The 20,975-nt window shown below is 39.5% G+C and overlaps 2 protein-coding genes across 2 annotated transcripts in view; one reads left to right on the forward strand and one right to left on the reverse strand.

Moving 5' to 3' along the window:
• The window catches only part of PAX3 (paired box 3), a 98,217-nt gene that overhangs the window by 24,322 nt on the left and 52,920 nt on the right, over positions 1-20,975 (forward strand). The window lies entirely within an intron of this gene.
• Positions 7,878-8,308, reverse strand: LOC122698632 (protein FMC1 homolog). Its single transcript, XM_043909893.1, has one exon. The coding sequence runs from the start codon at positions 8,295-8,297 to the stop codon at positions 7,956-7,958; it is 342 nt and encodes a 113-aa protein (XP_043765828.1). The 5' UTR covers positions 8,298-8,308; the 3' UTR covers positions 7,878-7,955.

Consider the following 20,975-nt stretch of genomic DNA (forward strand, 5'->3'; position numbering starts at 1 on the left):
TGTTCAGAAATACAAACAGTCAAAGGATAACTTTAGGTCTGAAAGAGAAACCTGGCAAGGGTAATTGAATAAGCCTGGGTCCCTTGACTGTGTCATGGTGAGGGCAGTCAACATGTCATAATTAGGTTTATTGAGGGCCATTCCAACAATCTGCTCCTATTCTTCCTGCCTTATTGTCCACAGCTAGGCAAATAGCCAAGGGACAAAAGGAATCAAGTGCTGACAAAACATGAAAGAGGAAAAAGATTTAGCTGCTTTTATCAAAGAAACTGAGAAGGACTTTGTGTAAATAAAATAAGTGACTGGCCATCCTGCATTTAGGCAATGCCGTTTTCATTAGAATTAATTCTTGACATATTGGAAGAGTTCCAAGGGAAGGATTTCTACTTCTGACAAGTTTAATTTGTAAATTAAAAACAGTTGGTTAAACATGAGCCTCCATCAACAAAACTTAACCAAAGCCATACACGGCAAAGGGCTAAGCAGGTGAAAAAGAGAATTACTTTGAAAACAAAGTCTTCCCCAAAATTATGCAAATTCTTATTACTTCATAACAAATGTTTCCCATTGAAGCCTACAGCAGGATGTCTGCTCAGGGAGGTTTGTTTAGATCACATTTTCTTCCTCTTTAAGCCTCTTTAGTTGACATAACACTTACTCCTTGCTTGGGCACCGTGCTGCTTCTTGGGAGAAGTGGCAACAAGAATAGAAGAGGTAGATTGACATTTTAAGAGAAGTCACGCTAATACCACTTTTGTAAGTCTCCAGATTTCAGGACAGCCTCCTCTGCTTTTTCTTCAAGGTGAGAGTCCTCTGAGTGTGCTTTCCATTGCTAATGGGGATAAACGGTGGAGGCCGCTGTGCGGTATTTCCTAAACTATTAATAGTCATCATCAGCTCTCCGGTCAACGCTGTCTGCCTAGAGGCTTGCGTGCAAAACCGGCAGCGCTGTTGGTTAAGACTTGGTGATGCAGAGAAAGTGGAAACCTTCGGGAGAGAGATGTAGCTTGCATCTGGACAAGGCTTTAAGTCTAGAAAGCCCCTTTAATACAATAGCTATTTGTGAAGTTGTAATACCTTTTCTGTTGCATTTTTTCAGCTTGCAAATTAAGCTTCAGATAGGGGTCTTTTCCATGAACCTGAATTTCAGAAGCTGCAAAAGAGAAGGTGCTGGAAAAGAGAACTCTATCGTGAACAATTTGTCCCTTGGGGATACAAATTTTACTTGGATACCAAGTCCCCCTTAGTTTTATTGAGAGCAACAGAGGTGATAAGAAACCTATGACTGGGGTCGCTTCAGTGACTAAGCTGTTTAGATTTAAAAACTTCACATTGCTTTAATTCACCTGACATATTAGAGACTTACATTACTGTATTCCTTGGCACTTGAAATGAGAGTGAAAAAAATTTTTTTTCTCATGTCAAAGAATTATTTAATTCCATCTGATAGTGGATATGAAAGAGTTAAAGCCCTGGCAGAATGCAAGACTTCGTGGTGATCATCAGTACCCTTATCATCAGTATCAGTACCAATGTTTGAATGGAGCCTCTCAATGGTTGTATTTGTATGACTGTAGCATCCTGAGGAAGTATTAAAATACATGGTCCCAACAATTTTCTTGTGGCTCATGAAGCTGGATCTGCAGTGTCTTGAAGTTTATTCCACTTGTGGATTTCGGTTAAAAAAAAACACAAAAAACCAAAAACCCACACAGTTGGACTGCTGATCTAGTTCTGCACCAGATGTAACTGTGGTTTTTATGAAGGATTTTTTGTTGTTGTTGTTAAAAGATTTTGCTTGAGGTCCCAGTTCAATCTCTAGCTAGCTGTGTGATGAAGGGAGACTCAGTAGCCATCCTGAGTTGGATTCCTCTGAAGTGAGGCGGACAGTAAGATGCTCTGCTGTCTCCAAGGATTGTTGTGATGTGTTAGTGGCCCTGAATGCATTTCAGGTTCTGAGCAAGTATAAATAATTATTTGTTTATAATCTACCCATCACTTTTGTATTCAGCGAAACAAGATTTGGTGGCCTGTTTGCCTTAATGTGCTTTCTTAGAGTACAGTTTAACAAGAATTAAGTGGGTCTTCCTGTGGTCAGTCCAGAATACCCAGAAATAATTCTGTATCCAGGACATGCGGGGCCTGGTTGCTGGGATGACAGCGCTTTATTGCAGAGAGGCACACTGGTGTACATCTAGTGGAAAAGTGGTATGGGAGAAGCTGCTTTAAAGGCTTGGATTTGTGCAAAATAAGTCTTTTTGATTTTCACATTGTTCCGATGCCTGTTGGCTCATGTCACAAAATTGGAAGGCCCAGCAGGCCAGGAAGGAGTCTCTCTGGAAGGAGTTGGAGATTTATGCAGATTGGCTGCCTCTCTGACATTTATTTGCTGCCCTTTTCTCACTCTGTTTTGGCAACTCTGAACCAGATGGACAAGCCCATGGAAATGAAGGCCAGTGAAGAGAAGATGCTTTTGATTTCTTCAAAGATAAGGGAGAACGCTTTCTTTCTCTCTTTCTTTTAACATAGCCATGGCAATTTTTTTTTTTTTTTTTTTTTGTGCACAGATCAAAACTGGCAAGTCACTTTTGGAGACTGATTGGAACATTTGAACAAGGACTTTCCTTGTTACGTCATTGAGAGTAACATAAACTCTGTTTACCAAGGCATCCACGGAAGAGAAATGTCCAGGCAATGGTCCAAATGTTATGTCTACCAGAAACAAGCCATGTACTTTGTAGCTGGGCACCAAGAATGTTGTCTGAGTTTCGGCTAGGATGATAATTCACCAGGACTGAAATCCTTCCTTAATCACCAAGCTCTCCAAAAGGAGAGTGATGACGAGGGGAAGCATGGCTTACTGTTTCACTCTGTAATCATTTATGATTTGAGCTGTATTTTACCTTACAATGACCTCTGGTGCTGTTAGTGGATCATTCTAGGCTTGCAGCTACAGTATTACAGGGGCCACCATGAAGACAATGGCCACTAAATGGTGATTTATCCGAGAGAGTTGGAAAATATGACCTTCGTGCATAAAAAGATGCACAGAGGTATTTTCCTATTTTAGATGCAAACGACAGTCTCTGTACTGAAAGTGTTCATGAAGAATCAATTATTTAAGCACAAATATTCACTTCGAAAGTAATTATGTCTTGAGCACTGGGACATATTTTTGAAAGATACTGTTTCTTTTTTGCATTTTAAAGTCATACGCTTGTCCCTCTGTGTTACCCATGGTGCAAAATTTCAGACTGAAAATATTTCATCTCAGGCATGTGACTGAACCTCGTCCTTGGAATTTCAGTGTTGAAATATGGGATTAAAAATGGTGAATGGATTTGCTAATTAGGTGCAGCTTTTTTTTTTTTAAGGGAAGTAAGGGGGGGTTGTGCAGCTCCTGATTTTCGTCTTATTATTTATTGTATGTTGTCGCTGTCTGTAGACTTTTTCTTTTATTTGTTTACTCTTGTTTGTTTGAACTAATCACTACTTAAGAAAAAGTCCTCTCAGGAGGGACAGCCTCCTCTTCCTGAAGCCTGTAGCTTCGGTGACCATTCAGGCATAAAAACGTGCTTATCTGCAAATGAATGGTAGCTCTTTGCTTCATTAAAGCCCCTTTCTCTTTTGGCACTCGCATTGTGACCCTTTGATATTAATTCAAAGGGCAATTAAAGAATGCGGCCCATCTTTGAAGTAAGGCATTCAGGGCAGGGGTAGGGATGAACCTGGGCCTCTGATGGACTGTGTGTATTCAACAGGCCTTTTCAAGACAGTTTGAAGTGAGTCAAAGAAAATGGGCAGGAGAAGGTCAAAGAGAAAAAAAGGGCTAAAGAAACAGTCTGTATTTGTTCGGAGTATTAGCCAAGCAAACTGCAAATAGCAACAAAATGAAACAGTTAATAGAGCAGCCAGACAGAGCCATGTCAATCACTTAACTTGAACAGCGTTAGGCGATCGCTGCTGCCTCCACTGTGTTACCTAATTATCTTGGGAAAGGCAGTAACTGGAAGTAATGGTATTGTATTTCTTTCTGCTTACTGCCCAGAAAAGGTGATAAATACTCACTGCTTCATAATTATGCAACATATATACATAAAGGAGTAGGAGGGGGTGGGAGGAGGTTGAAGGGGGCTGCATGGGGGAGGAGGTCTCGTTGAAGTTGTGTTCCTAGTCAGAGGACCAAATATGGCACAAATATGGCATTTTCCAACATAAGCATGCTGGAGAATCACTTAACTCGTTTCATCTGGAGCTGTCTGAAATATGCATGATTTCTCCTTTCACAACCCTTAAAGACAAACACGTTGAGCCATTCGAGAAAAGTTCTTTCGCGGAAAAAAAAAAAACTTAACCTGCAAAAGCTGTGCTCAAATAATATGAAGGATGGGGCTGAGCATTCCCGCTGCCTCCGTGGAGACTGAGTGAAGCCGCCCTGGGACCCTTGCTCTTCCCACCGTGCCTGGCTGTTGAGACACTTTCTTGCAAGAAAAGTCCAGAATAAGCCCCTAACCTTAGTAGACGGTCTAGGGGAGGAGGCAGAACTGGAGGACTGATTGAAGGCAGAATGGTTAGGAAGGATATTTTTGGATTCCACTTTTATGGGGTCATTTTAAAAAACGAAGAGCATCAACCACACGCTTCTTTGAATGGTGTGAGGAAACTGATTTTAGAAAGATTTCCAACTCCCTCAGGGGTGGGTGAGAGAGGGGGAAACCCCAAGCCCCCCATTGGAATGTCTGCAGATAGGTCGAACTGATTTCCGAATTGCAAAAACGTGACCACCTTTTAAAGGGGCCACTGAGAACTCTATTCGGATCCTTTGTAACGGGCTGTTGCGGATTGCTGTTTGATGTTGGCTTTGTGCATAATGGGTTTTGTTTGGAGGGACAGTAATAGATCTGAAGGGTCTGTTATGCAGCTTTTTGACATACTGTTCCAGAATGTATCTATTAATATAAAAGTTTCTGCCTTTGTAAAAAGTCCATTACTGAACTAAGTACTCAATTGCTCCGCATTTTAACATACCAGTCCTGGCACTTGAAAACTGCCTTCTTAAAATCTGGTTTGAAGGTCACCCAGGGTGAATTGTAAACAGAGCTAGGAAAACAAATTATATGGTCAGGTTTTGAATATATTAATAACTTCAGCTATTTAGTAGTGTCAACACATAAATTCTCTCTTGCCCTGTGTAATGCTACATAGGATGAAACAGTGTCTGGGGGCCTAAGGGGCATTTCTACTTGGAAACAAAGTTAAAATGGAAAGCAGTAGCTGCTTAAGAAACTGGAATTCGGTGAATTTACAAATTTCCTTAGGTGACCTGCTTGCAGATTCTTTACCCTCTGGCCCACCAGCGAAGCCCAAAAGTAGCACAAGATACCTTAAATAATAATAAAAACTTAGTTAAATAGTAATTGTCAAAAAAGGGGAGACTCAGGCAATAGAAATAGAATAATCTAGGACATTTTCACCAGTAAAAAACTGTGGAAACTTTTTCACTTAGAGAAATTTTTTTCAGAAAGATTTTGAAAAATTGTTTCATTTTAGTTTTAAAATTACTCAATTTAGAGCTCAATCTTATGTTTTTCAGGATGATTAAAAATCATGGTATTTGGAAATACTAGGAAATGTCCATCATCTTAGGATGCTGAAAAGCTGACATAACTTTTGGATCAAAATCAGCTCCAGGTGGGAAGAAAGACTCGGGGCAGCTTTGTTATTCTTTGTCTTCTTCCTAACCCTGGGTGATTTGTAGATTTTCACCAACTTTTACCCTTCTAGCCTCTTTCCCCCACACAAACCCCCAGTTTTGTTGCCAGAAGTGAAGGCTTGAGAATAGTGGTGAGGAAGAACAATTTGGGTTCCCCTTTGTCTCCTGTGTTAACCTTGCTCACCCTTCCTGAACTCAGAATCCTGTGCAGTCTTCTAGGAGACTGGTCTTGAAGACATGATACATTAAAAAAATTTTTTATTTTTAATTGGAGGATAATTGATTTACAATATTGTATTGGCTTCTGCCATATAGCACCGTGAATCAGCCATAAGTATACATATATTCCCTCCTTCCTGAACCTCCCCCCAAGCCCCCACCCCATCCTACCCCTCTGGGTTGTCACAGACACTGGATTGATCTCCCTGCATTATACAACAACTTCCTATTAGCTGTCTATTTTACATATGGTAATGTATACCTACATGTCCACTAACAGATGAATGGATAAAGAAGTTATGGTACATATATACAGTGAGATATTACTTAGCCATAAAAAGGAACACATTTGAGTCAGTTCTAGCGAGGTAGATGAACCTAGAACCTGTTACACAGAGTGAAGTAAGTCAGAAAAACAAATTTCATGTATTAATGCATATAAATGGAATCTAGAAAAATGGTACTGCTGAACCTGTTTATAGGACAGGAATAGAGACACGGAGACAGACATAGAGAACAGACTTTTGACACAGCGGGAGGAAGGAGAGGGTGGGAGGAATTGAGAGAAGTTATATTTTATCATTTGCTCTTTCTATACCATAGAGAATTTGAATTGAAATGGATGAGTCAAGCTTACAGAGCATCAGTTGCAGTTACTGCACTTATAGCCCCTGCTACATTCAGGTTCAATGCCATATCCTTTCATGGGTCTGTAATGCAAAGAACTCCATTCTGTCATCCCCTCGCTGCTTCCTGGAGATACACGAGGAATTCCTAGTATCTGTTTGATCTTTCTGATCTCATGGTTTTAATGATTTCCCCCAAATCAGAATTTATCCCTATCCTTGGATCAACAGTCAGTTCTCCAGGGGCCAGACAGGTAATAAGAAAGCAGCAATATAAATGTATTCCTATTTTATGTCTAAGGATACCGAAGTGGGAGACTAACACTGCTTGTAAAGGTGGAGCTGGGCTCGGGATCCAGGTTCAGTGGACTCCAGAATTGCCACACTGTGTAACTGGCTCGTGGCTTCTGGGAAGGCAGGTGATAATAAGAAAGTATTGAGAAGGGGGTCTGTTTTCAGGGAGCATGCCTAGGAACTCTGGCAGCTAGTAGGTCTATGAAATGCGGCCAGTAATAATATTTGCCTTACAAAATTGTGATAAAAACTATGTGAGAAAAAAAACTATGAGAGACTACACAGGGATACAAGTACCCCTCAAAATAAATGTCAAGTACTGTCTTTGTTAATCTCTTTTGTGGGGCGTGGCTCAGAAGTGAGTTCCCAGGAAGCAAATAAAGCTTCACGTATAGGGCTTTTAGGTTCATGAGCCCCTGAGGGTGCTGGGTGCTGCAGAGTCCTGGGTGGGGACAGGAAATCAGGATGACTTTTTGTGTAAGAATTCCTACTAAACTGCCTTGAGAGGTAAATACAACAGGTAACTCCAGTAATAACTTACTATAATTTTCCTCCCATTCAAAATAAATATTCACTTTGTATCTGGCTCTTGTAGTTGGTAAATTTATATTCTTCTTAAGAAGGTCCCCCCAAACCTAGATCAGCTACTGGGTGTTGCCACAGCGTCTCCAAGATTGGCCCTTGGAGAGATACCCTCTCCAGGCACCAGTGAGCCAGTTTATGGCGTGAGTGGGAAATGGTTACTTTCCTGATGGGTTAGTTAAGAGTTTGATTTATTCATAGGCATTAACTGAGAACTCTGTCTGTTCTGTCAGATTCTATGTGCATGCACTAAGCTGTCAAAACCACTGTCCTACTCTGGAATTGTCTGAAGTATAGTTAGCTTAATGTTCTAATTCCCAGTATCCTGAGAGAGATGGAGGAAAAATCTTGCTGTCAGTATGAAGACTCCATAGGAGGCTGACTCAAAACAACTGGGAAGGTATAGAACCTAGGGGATTAGAAGTCTTTTTTTTTTTTTTTTTAAATTTAATGATAAATACATATTGACAGAAATTAATAAACTCTTGCATGAAGACAGCATCCAAGGAACCTCTCCATTTTCATGGCTCCCAGCCCTTCCCTCCAGGCTGCTGGGGCAACTTGAGACCCACTAAGCCAGCAGACTCCTCCACTGAGCGCTCACCCTTGCCATGAAATTCCTGATGAAGGGCCACGTGTTCTCGAATGCTGCGTAGCAGGCAGAGATAGGTGGCAGCTTGGAAATGAAGCTCATGCTGGGCTCTGCACAGTTTCTCACTGGTGACCCGATGTGCACAGAAAGCTTTGACGAGGTACCGATAGGCTGCGGTGTCGCGATAGGGTCGGCCTGTGGCCGCGTTCAAGTAGCGCACCTCCCGTAGAAGGCCTCGCCAAGTGCGCAGCGGTGACCCTAAAGCCGCCATTTTCCCGTCCTAGAAGTCGTTTTAAAGCAAGAGTAACAGATCTTGTATGAATAAGGAGATGCCAGCACTTGTTCAGAAACCAATTCCGACTGTTTTATGAGAAATATAGAACAATCAGCACCAACCAACTACACTTTTAAAGTCCAGGGCACCAAGGAAATGCAGGGAAGGTTCATCTGGCCATCTCCAGGTTCAGAGATGCTTCCCGGAAGAGAAGATATCGGAGCTGAGCATTAGAGGATGACCAGGAGTTGACCAGCACAAGAACTAGAGGAAAGGTGTTACAGGCAGAGGGAACAGCATGGGCGACAAAGGCATGGAGCAGTCAGACCCACAGTGAACCTGGGGACTGGCAAGCGGCTGAAGGCAACAAGGAGTCCTGTCACATTCACTCAGTCTTAAAAGGCAAAATAAGCACCCCCTTCCATCTTTCCGCTGTTGAAAGTGACCAAATGATACTCTGTAACACAACCCCATTCTCAAAAGGCTAGATAGATTGCTTTCTCCCTACCCTCAGCTTTACTGAGATACAATTCACATATAACATGGTGTGAGTCTAAGATGTTCGGTGTGTTGATTTGATACACTTGTATGTTGCAGAGTGATTACCAGAACATACACTTGTAACTTCATGTTAGCTAATACCTGCATCATATCACACAATGAGTATTTCTTCTTTTGCAGTGAGAACATTGAAGATCTACTCTCTTAGCAACTTTCAAGTATATAGTTCAGTATGATTAACTATAATCACTGTGCTGGACATTAGGTTTCCAGAACTTATTCTTATAAATGGAAGTTTGTACCCTTTGACCAAGATCTCCCTTTTCCCCCCACATTACAGCCCCTGCTAACTACCATTTGGGTCTCTGTTTCTAGGAGTTTGCTTGTTTTAGATTCCACATATAAAGGAGAGATCACACAGCACTTGTCTTTCTCTACCTGACTTATTTCGCTTAGCATGATGCTTTCAAGTGTCCATCCATATCAAAATATGTCTCTTTAACATTTATTGTTAAGTGTTGTTTGAAAAGAAAATGGATTTCATACACTTCAGTTCTTTTTTTTTTTTTTAAACGGGACAAAAATTTTCTCACTATAAGTGACTACTTTGAGGAGCTTTTTTTCTTAATGGAACGAAAAAAGTCTCCCACTCTGAGTGACCACTTTGGCGAGCATTTTTGGGAAGAACAGAGCCTGCTGTATGGAAGTGAGGTCCTTGGGAATGTAACAGCCTAACTCAAACTCTTCCTTCACACTTGAACAATCAAGGAGGTGATCTGAGCTTGGAATTATAAACTCTATTTTTTTTTTCTAGAGTCCTTCTTTTTGTGACTTAAATTTATATTTTGAAACGGTCATATAGTAAAATAGACTTTAGCTTTTTTTTTGCACTGAGGTGAAATTCATACAAACCATTTTAAAGTGAACAATTCAGTAGCATTTAGTATGTTCACAATGTAATGCAACCACCAATTCTGCCTAGTTGTAAAACATTTCATCACCCCAAAAAGAGACCCTGTAACCAGTAAGTAGTTGCTCCCTGTTTCCTTCCTCCCCCAGCAACTTCCAGTGTGTTCTGTCTCTTTAGATTTAAATATTCTGATTATTTAATATAAACAGAATCATATGACCTTTTATGTCTGTCTTCTGTCACTTAGCATCATGTTTCAATGGTTCATTCACACTGTAGCCTGTGTCAGAACTTCATTCCTTTTTATGGCTGAATAATACTCCATTTGTATGCATGAACCACTGCTTGTTTATCTAATCACCCACTGGTGGGCCTTTGGGCTGTTCCCACCTCTTGGCTATTATGAATAGTACTTCTGTGAACTTGTATATACATACGTTTATTCTTTTTAAAAATTTTAACAGATGTATATATTCATGTAACAACCATCATAATCAGTATACAGTATAGTTCCGTCATCCCCCCAAATCCCTTCAGGCTCTCCCTTTGAATGGACACCCTCCTCCCACTCCCAGCTCCTGGCAATCACTGGTACGTTCTCCAGTTCTGTCCTTTTAAGAGATATCTTATAAATGGAATCATACAGTATTTAACTATTTCAGACTGGTTTCTTTTACTCGGTATAATTATTCTGAGATTCATCCAAGCCATTGAATGTGTCAATATTTCATTTCTTTTTTAAAAATTGACATATTCATTTTATTTTAGTTTGGAATTAGTATTTAGTTTGAAGTATTTAGTTTATTTAGTTTGGAGTTGATTAACAGTGTTGTGTTAGTTTCAGGTATATAGCTAAAGTGATTCAGTTATACATGTATATATTCTTTTTAAAATTTTTTCCTGTTTAGGTTATTACAGAATATTGAGCAGAGTTCCCTGTGCCATACAGTGGGTCTTTGTTGGTTATTTTTATTATTTATTTTTGGTTATTTTTAATATAGCAGTGCATACATGTCCATTTCAAATTCCCAATTCATTCTTCCCCTTCCCCCCCTAGTACTCATGAGTTTATTCTCTAAGTCTGTGAATCTGTTTCTGTTTTGTAAATAAGTTCATTCATATCATTTTTAAGATTCTGCATATAAGCAATATCATATGATATTTGTCTTTCTCTTTCTCTGTCTGGCTCTGATTTACTTCACTTATTATGGGTAACTGCCAGGTCCATCCACGGTGCTGCAAATGGCATTATTTCATTCTTTTTAATGGCTGAGTAGTACCCCATTGTACATATGTGCCACACCTTCTTTATCTATTCACTTGTCGATAGACATTGAGGCTGCTTTCATGCCTTGGCGACCACTGTAGCCAAGCACTGTAATGAACATGGGGATGCATATATCCTTTCAAACCATATTGATGAATACTATCCTACTGACTGGTTGTGCTACAGTTTATTTATTTACCTGTTGAGGAACATTTAGATTATGTCCAGTTTTTGTTCATTATGAATAGAGCTGGCATACATGTTTGTGTAAAAACTTTGTTCGAACACAAAATTTCATTTCTCTTGAGTAAATGCCTGGGAGTGGGATTGCTCGGTTATATATTAAATGTATGTTTAACTTTATAAGAAACTGCCAAACCGTTTTCTACAATGTCTATATCATTCTGCATTCTACCAGCAATGGATAAGAGGTCTGGCTGCTCTATGTTGGTGCTAGCCTTGATATTGTCAGTATTTAAAATTTTACCTATTCTGAATAGATGTCTAGAGATATCTAATCATGGTTTAATTCACATTTCCTTAATGACTAATGATACTGAACACCTTTGAATGTGTTTATTTATCATCCATATATTCTCTTGGGTGAAATATCTGTTTAAGTGTTTTGCTCATTTTAAAATTATATTGTTTTATTATTGTTAAATTTTGAGAGTTCTCGTTATTCTGGAATCAACGCCTTTGTCGAATATGTGATTTGCTCTCGATCTTAGCTTGTTTGTTCATTCTCCAACAGTGACTTTTGCAGAGCAGAATCCTTTGATTTCAGTGAAGTTGTTTGTCAATTTAAAATTTTATGGTTGTGCTTTTTAGTATGATGTGTAAGAATCTTGTGCATAGCCCTGGTTATGAAGATTTCCTCCTATAAATCAGATTTTGCATTTAGGCCTGTGGTCCACTTTCAGTTAATGTTTGCATGTGGTTTTATGTTTAGGGCAAGGGTTATTTGTTTTTGCACGCGGATGTCCAAATGTTTCAACACCATTTATTGAAAAGATTATTCTTTCTCTGTTGAATTGTGTTTGCACTTTTGTCAAAATCAACTGGTGGTGTTTGTGTGGGTCTCTTTCTGAACTCTCTATTCTGTTCCATTGATTTATAAGCCAGTTCCTTTGCCAGTACCACAATGTCTTCATCACTATAGCTTTGTAGTAATTCTTTAAATTCAGTGATATGATTCCTCCAAACTTCTTTTTCAAAATTGCTTTTAGCTATTCTAATGATTTTCTACATATACTTTCACTATAGCTAATCTTATAGCTATGAAAATTCCTCCTGGGAGCAAATTATCTTTTTGAAAGGCGTTTGTTTTGGTTTTGAATAGTTTTGGAAATGAGAGAGTGAAAATAAGTCTATTTCTGTTTTACGCAAAATTAATGAAATTATCAAATTGGAGATTTCATTCTGTTACAAATTCTTCCTCTATGTAAAGTGCTCAGTTTTAGTGAAATGGTTGGCTGTAAGTCAGAGAAATTGAGCAGAGTCATGTCTACATGAGAGATAAATTTTGAATCACCACATATGTTTAACCTGCTTTTTGAATTGGTCACGCAACACTCAGAATCAGTCTCAGTCTCAAGGAAGGCATACGTAAAACATTTAATGTATGTTCATGAAGAACAGGTCAACCTGCCCTTGGCTTGTGTATCATTTATTTAATTTATACAGTTTTAGGCCTTTGGGTCCTTTCAAAACATTTGCAAATGTGCAGCATTATAGGGTTTCCAGGCAAGTGTTCTTCCCATGAATTAAAAACTAGAACACGAGAAACTCAGGAAGGGACGTAGAAGGTAGGAAGTTTTGCTTTCTTTTTCTGCTTTGAAGGAAGAAAGAAATTCATCCCCTGCCCCACTTTAGAAGAGAATTCTTAGAAAGATGTCACAATCTTTTTGGCATCTTTTCCTTAGAGTCTAGAACTTCATTGCAAAATTCTAGTGAACTTTGACTGTCATGTCCTTCTGTTTTATACAGAATGACATGCATGCCAGGTATTAGTGTGTTTGTCCTATCCATTTTCTAACACTTAGAATAAAATGAACATTTAACACTTACAAAGTCAATGTGAGCATTATGAAAGTGAGCTTGAAATATAATTAAGGATTCAACAAATAAATGTCAAATTGGGCAGAGGTTGCCCTGATGCTGTTGGTTTTTTGAGGGATGCTGTTAAAATCAATTATCTTGAAACTCTTGGCAGCTCATTATATGCATACCAGGTCTGCCAAAATAGTTCAGTTTGTTGATCTAAATTTTGGAAGCTTTGGGTTAAAGTCTGCTTATTTCAAGTTACTCTTTAAAAACTGTATATTGAGATGAATATCCAAGGTTAAGGTTTATCAGTTAAGTAATTTTAGAAATTTTACATTGAGAAGTGAAGGATGTGACTACTGGAGTTCATTCTAATCATACCAAGTCTAGGTGGCTCTTGGTAATGCTCTCACATTGAGAGCATCATTTTTAAATTTTATGTTTCCAGAAATACTTTTATCATTCCTCAACCAAGACCTTATGGTGTTGAAACATAGCTACAGGTACATGAACATTAGTTCTTTGATTTCTTAGTTAAAGAATAGATAGGCATGTAGTTCAGTGAAACTAATACAGTTCAGCAAATAATGATAATGCTTTATTTCTCTGCGGTTCTTTTACATGTAGTTTTTGTTTGCTACTTCATATCGTGATGTGCTGCAGAATGGCATGGCTTTCCCCACCTCAGAGATGAAAGTGAGCCTCAGAGAAGTAGTTGATCTGAAGTCACTGAGCTAGGAGTACAGAGCAGAATCAGCCTGAGAACCTCATTCTCCTGAGGCCATTTTACTTTTAGGTAAAACAAATTCTTATATCTGTGAGAAAAAGGAGAGGATGACTCCAGAGTACTGCAGTTCAGATTCTGTGGCAAAAGCTATTTGATATTTTTTGAGTCTTTCCATTAAAACTGAAAGGACAAAAATGCTGAATTCTGTAGCACCAGCTCTGGCTTTGAAGTATTCTAAAAAACATAGGCATTTGTATTTTTCTTTCTCTAAACACAATCAGTGTTACTTCCCAGGGGAATTTCTCTGTTTGGACTAGTAGTTATAAACCCTTGTATTTTGATATTCTTAATAGATGTTGATTGGTATAATGCTATGCCAGGTCTTTATATTTGATATATCACATAGTACCTGCAAAGTGCTTATTTGTTTTGTACAATCTTTTGGTCTTAACCTTTTGATCTAGATATAAAACAGGCAGAAGCAATGTAATTCCTGCCTTTAATGTAATATGATGCCAGGAATCAGGAATGTCCATTTTAGAATGTGTCAGGAAGTGGGGAGTGGGCTTATTCAACAATGATGTTGTGTTGGATACATTGTGTTGGTTGTGGCCTTGTTTGTCTGCTTGTGCACAAGTGTGAGTGTTCATTTAGAAGCAGTAAGAATAGATTCTTCCTTTCCCAATAAGCCATTCTTGGAAGGGAGATCTCAGCAGCTGTAGATGAGATAAAATATAGAATAAATTAGGTTTAGGAAAATTTAAAACTTGAAGATTAATTTTTTTTTAAAGAAGGAACCCATTGAGGTGCAAATCTGCAGGAAGAATTTTTCTCAATCTAGTTTCCTTGTTGAGGCCAGTTTAGTGGCTCACTTCACAGAATGCCTCAGGGTTTGAGATTTTTATAGTGTGTATAAAATCAGTGCCATGCACTCAATCCCAGATCTGACCCAAGAGAATAAGACCCAGGGGGAAAATATCTCAGCATTACCAATAAGAGAACTACTTTTTTTTTTTTTAAGAACTCAATTGCAGATCCACACTTCAGAAAGATATGGTCAGTACCCAGTAAAACTCAGATTAAAAAGAATCCTCCATCTGCCCCAAATATTCTCTAATTGCAAACAATATGCAAGGGTTAGGAATCAAGTCCAAAGGTTAAAGGTTCTTGCTGGCAAGTGAAAGAGGGAGGAAAGAGGTATATTGATGCATGTCAGTTTCCAGATTCTGGGGTCAAGCTATTGTGCCTAAAAGGAACAAGGCATCTTCAGAAAAAGTGTGATTATCAAACAACAGGTCAAAGTTTATCTCTAGGTCAATGAAAAGGGTTGGGGGAGTGTCACCATTCAGATTCTGAATATAAGCTTTGTATTTAAATTTGTGACAAGGTATTCAATATTTTACAAAATTAACCTATTTGGTTTATTAAATGTCATTTAATAATGAAATCAGAAAAATTGTTCTCACTTTTAATACATATGAAGTAATTATAATAATAAAGCCTCACATACCTTATATAATTTAATCCTCAAAAGAGTGCTGTGAGGTATATATAATTATTCCCACTTTGTAGATGAAATAATTGAAACACTTCTTCTAAGGTCATTTATGTTAAGAGTCACTCAGTTGTGTCTGACTTTTTGCAGCCCCATGGACTATAGCCTGCCAGGTTCCTCTGCCTGTGGGGTTCTCCAGGCAAGAATACTGGAGTGGGTAACATTCCCTTCTCCAGGGGATCTTCCCAACTCAGGGATGGAACCCAGGTCTCCTGCATTGCAGGCGGACTCTTTACTGTCTGAGACACCAGGGAAACCCCAAGGTCATAGGGGCATGTAAATATACTGTTCTTTCCGCCACTGTAGTTCTCCCTGAAAAACTGAATGGTGTGATATGATTTAGTCCTAATTTGATTCATCATAAAATATAAATGTTCTTGAGTGCACTTGGTTTTAGGATGGGAAAATGTCTCTCAAATATTCCTCTTCCTTGAAGCAGTTCTTTTTTTCTTCTCATTTCCCCAGAAGGGTTTGCTGTCCATATCGGTCCAAAGCCCCTTTTGTCCTCTGCCTGGACATTGCCCGGCCAGTCCTGGTGGTGACTCTGAGCCGGGACCGTACAGGACACCGGCATAGCAGCGGCCGGCAACAGCGATGAAAACGGCGCAGGGCCCCAAGGACAAAAGGCCTCCGGAGGCCCGGCCTCCCAACGTCTGCGCTGCTCTCAGATGCTAATGGCCCTTCGCTCCTCAGCAGCCCTTCTTGTTTGGGTTAGAAAAATATTTTGGGAGGGCATTGGACCAGTGATTACAGGCAATCTGATCAGCATTCAAAAAGATCAACCAAGACAGTTAGTGGATAACGATTATTTTTTTTCTTCACTAAAGGAAGGATGTGTTTGAACCAATATCTGGGAAATAGTTTCCTAGTGGAAGCTGCTGAGAGCAGGCATCTCCATAATTAGGGTGGTAAAACCTCCAATAGTAATTAAAACAATTCACAAACTAAGCTGGTTTTCATTTTTCTGGTAGCTGCAGAGGCAGAAAGCAATTGTTCTAGCAAATTACTAATGCTTAAAACATAAAAGCCTATTATTAATTGGCTGTTTAGTTATATCAGTAACAAGTAAAGGGAAACAGTGTACACCTTGAATTACCCTGACCTCATAGCATCAGTAGTCAGGCAGAGAGTGTAAGGAATTAGATATTATCTGAAGGTCTAAAAATGCTGAGCCCTTTAGTCAACAAACTTGTGTGTGTGTGTGTCCTTGTTAAGAAAGAGAAAGCACATGTAGACAAATGAAGCAAAATATATATCTACATGGAAGTTTTATTTTTCCCACCATTTGGTAGTTTTTCCTCACCAAAAAAAAAAAAAAAGAAGAAGAGCCTGTGTTATGGTGTACCTGTGTGTGTCCATTCTGTGAATATTTTCTAGATTTAACCAACAGGCCATACCTAATATTCAACTATCAGTAGTTATTTATACTGCTTCCAATTGGCCTCATTAAACGAAACTACCTCACAATTGCAGAGCCCACTTCCCTCTTGTAGACTGAACTGAAGTTTAGAGCTGTGTGGCCACATCTGTACCTTTCAAGGTGGAGTCCGTCTAGCGATCGTGCACCATTTCACAATGGAGAGAGAACCAATCCATCAAATTCCACGCCTGCTTTCCGAGGTGCAGTCAAGTTACATTCCCTGAAACAAGTTACCTCGTTGAAGCCCAACTTAAAGAGTTCCGTATTCATATTCACTTTCTGATTTTTTAGGAAAAGGAAATTTAAAAGATAATTCGTTTAAACAGCGCCATTGCATACAGTATTTAATTTTGTATTCATGAGAAAAATGAGACTTCCAGGGTACTAGTAAAGAAAAGTTAATTCCTTGCAGTAGAGAAATCAAAGCACAGTTTCCGAGTCTCCCGGGCGGAGGGCTTGGAGGAGGTTAGGGGGTCTTTGTGCCCGGGGGATTGTCTCAGTGGGAGTGGAGAGGGAGAGGGAGAGATCAGGAAGTGCCTGCCTCGGTCCGAGCCCGAGGGATCAAGGAGGGACCGCAGGGGGCTCTGAGAAGGAGGATGGCATTAGCTGCGCGAGGAGGTCCTGCTCGGATCAAGGCATCTTCCAGGCAACGGTGAGGGGGCTGGCTGGAGGGCAAGAATGGTTTTCTGTGAGCAGAGAAAAGTCCTTCGTGGAAACTCCGAAACCACTGAAGAGCACTGCCTCCTGGAATGTGATTGATTCCAGCACACTCCTAATCCCAGAAGGAAGGAAAAAAAAAAAAGAAAGCCCAGGAGCTCAGAGGCTTCCCAGGACAGGGTCCGGCTCAAACCAGAGAAGAAGTTGCTCATTCTCAAGGTAGGATTTCACAACCACCAACAAAGAATGGGATCGACTGGCCTTGTCATTGCCGCTCAAGGCTGGAACTTTCCTTAAGGGTACTTGTGCGCCTTGTAAGACCCCAGGCTCCCGATCAGCTCTCAGCAGAGTTCTAGGGCGCTCCTGTTGGGTTCTTTATGTGTAATCAGAAATTCCATCATCACAACCCCATGCAAAATAGGAATTATTGCCCCTGTTTTACACTTGAGTTCCCTGGGGTGGCAGCAGGGGAGGTTAAATAATCACTGGCAGCCACACTGGCAGTTCCAGGATTTAACCCCATGCGCCTTTTACCCTGAAACCTAGCCCGGTGGTCCGACTTCACAGAAACTAAGGGTCATACATACAGAACATGAGTTAATACTTTAAAAAAAATTCTCAGAACTTTGACTAAGTGCTAGATAAGTGTTAATATTATTATAATTGATTTCTGGGCTTCTTGCATAAGAGAATATTTCTGGAACCATCTTCAAGTGATTTTGATTGTGCATATGTGGAGTGGAGCTCAGAAATCATCATTTTTAACAAACATCTCAGGTGATTCTGATGCTTATACTGGTAGATGACTTGCATGATGCTCCCACTTAATAGCAGTGCTAAGACTTTATCTGGAGTAAGAAGAGGCAACCCACTCCAGTATTCTTGCCTGGAAAATTCCATGGACAGAGGAGCCTGGTGGGCTACAGTCCATGGGGTTGCAGAGTCAGACACAACTGAGCGATTGAGCATTAAGGCTTAATTACCTAATGGGGCCTCTCCAGCTAGGAGGTCCTCCTCCTATCTTCCTTGACCATATTTAGGCAGGGCAGACACTTCCTATCTCATAACCTCAAGAGTAGGTTCCTATCACACAAGCTAACTCATTTTCAGTATTAAAATCAGATCCCATGACTTACATATTTGAACACCACACATTCCCTCTTTCCCCAGTGAAATTTGTGAGTTTGACCACTGAACAAAATCTCTAATTCTGTTATTGTTGCAACTTGCCCAGCTGGCTAAGTTGAGAAGAGGAAGTTTAACAGTAAATCTTAAGTATATGATAAACACATGTTGATATAAACTGAGATGTTTGACATGCATTCACTGTAAAGTGACATGAAAATAATAAGAAAAAGATCTCAGATCTCCAAGTGGTCTCAGCCAGTCACAATGCTTTCTTACATCCTAAATAAACATGGCCTTGATGGAGACATAAGTTTGAGGGCAGACGCTGAGATGGGCCTCAGAGATACCTTCGTGATAAAATAATACTCTGAGACTATGGGAAACCCAGATTTCCAAAGGTCTTCCAGGATATCTAAGAGACCCTGACTTCAGACCTCTGAGTAACCATATATGTCTGAAGTATTGACAGTACTTATGGTGGGGGGGATGTATGTCAGAAGAGACAAACATATTTCAGTACAACAAAATTGAAATGTAAGGTGAGAAAAGACTGACAAAATATAAAGTGAAGAAACACTGTGATAGCTACTCACCATACACCACCCCCCAAACCAGGCAAATAATATATCCACCGAACACCAAGTGGGATTAGAAGTCCAACTATTATTTGGTAGAACATCTAATATGTCTGACTGAAAACTTAAAGTGAAACTCCAATAAAAAAATTTGCAATTGACATTTCCTGGAGGTTGGATGTCAGATTCTTAAAAATTTGCTATTTGCTAAACTCAGTTCTGTTCTGTTCACTTTTCTGCATGTACTGCTTTGCACAGACCTGGGCTTAGAGTAGGCACTAAATAAACATTTGGTGAATAAATAAATGAGGAATTAGAGAAAAATTTTGTGATGAGGTTATTTAAAATTTCAGTCTCTTTTTCCTGGAAAGGAAAACATTATGTCCAAACGTGTGTATGGGTAGATTATGTCCTGTTATCTGACTCTGGTTATATCTTTGCCAACTTGTTTTATCGCTATTTGTGGTGGTGCATCATTTAGGGTTATTTGTATAAATAAAGCCTTGATTAGCATTAAAATTTGGATCCTGAATCACAGCCTAGAATGTCTTTAATGTGTTTGAGAAAGTTAGCACACTAATGTAAACCAGGGTACATAGTTTATACTTGAAAATGATAACTTGTATTTTACATTTCTACAGTCCTCTACATTTTTCAAGGTTTATTCACACTTCTGTAAATCTGTTCTTTACAATCACCTATGGATTTTTTATGACTCCTTAACAGATGGTATATCTAAGAATGATACAATTTAGGCAACCTTTAATCCAACTGAACGTCTGGGTTGAGAATATAATCCTAGAGGTAGAATGTTAGTTCTTTCTTTTATGTTATTTTTAACTTCCTTGTTTACCAAATAGGTAAATTTGCTGCCTTGGTAGTGGCCACTTTGATAAAAACTATGAGAGTGGTGTGTGGGGCATCAGGGCATAGGACTGGAGAGTCAGGCGACAAGTATGGTTCTAGCATTTCTGCAGGTGTAGATGGTGGCTTGTGTCAGAAGTCACTGAGTTCATGGCATGGAGCTCCAAGACAATCCGAGACTCTAAAGTCAAAGCCAAGGTGAATATTAAGCTAAAGTAACCATAGCAGCAAGACTTGAGACCACCTGGGAAACTGTTGTCCAATTAAAAAAATTTCTCCGTTTTCTATCTCCTTGTAAACGGAGTAATAACTTTGGTTTTGGGTGTAATTAATTCATGAATTAGGTTTGGCACTCAACTCTGTCAAGCTGAGTAACATCACATGGACCTGGGCTCTTGTGGGAAAAAAAAGTGCTGCAACTCTGACTGCATTCATGCCTGGAGATGGGGGAACGACAGCAGTAGGAGACAGGATGAGGAGCCCTCCACCCACAGTGCGGAGGGAGTGGGACTTGAATCATGCTGTGGAAAAATGAGAGGGTGGGTTTTATATTTTGCCTACCCCTGGGTAATGAGAGTGGTGGTGGGCTTGGATGGTAATAGGGCATGTGAAGAAGAAATTTGGCACAGAATTCATAAACATGAGCATCTGTATGAGAAAATTATTATATTGAACTTGCTTCCACTCCGTACTACTTAAGTAACCCTTTTTGTGCCTCAGATTTTTCACCCATAAAGTGCAGAATAGTCTTAATTTGCAGATTAGATGAACAAAACAAAGTAAAAATGTTTCCCATAGTACTTGGAGCATAGTAAGTACTCATAAAATGTTGACTATTGCATAGATTAGGTACTGTTGTATAGACCTTTATCTAATAAAGGATTGTATAGTGAATATTTTTGGTTCTGCGGACTACTGGTCTCTGTCACAACTACTCTGTTTACCTCTGTAGCATATAGCCATGTGCTCTGTGCTAAGTCACTTAAGTCATTTCTGACCCTTTGTGACCCCATTGTAGCCCTCCA

Source organism: Cervus elaphus, chromosome 8, assembly GCF_910594005.1.
Source record: "Cervus elaphus chromosome 8, mCerEla1.1, whole genome shotgun sequence".
In the NCBI taxonomy this organism is placed as follows: domain Eukaryota; kingdom Metazoa; phylum Chordata; class Mammalia; order Artiodactyla; family Cervidae; genus Cervus; species Cervus elaphus.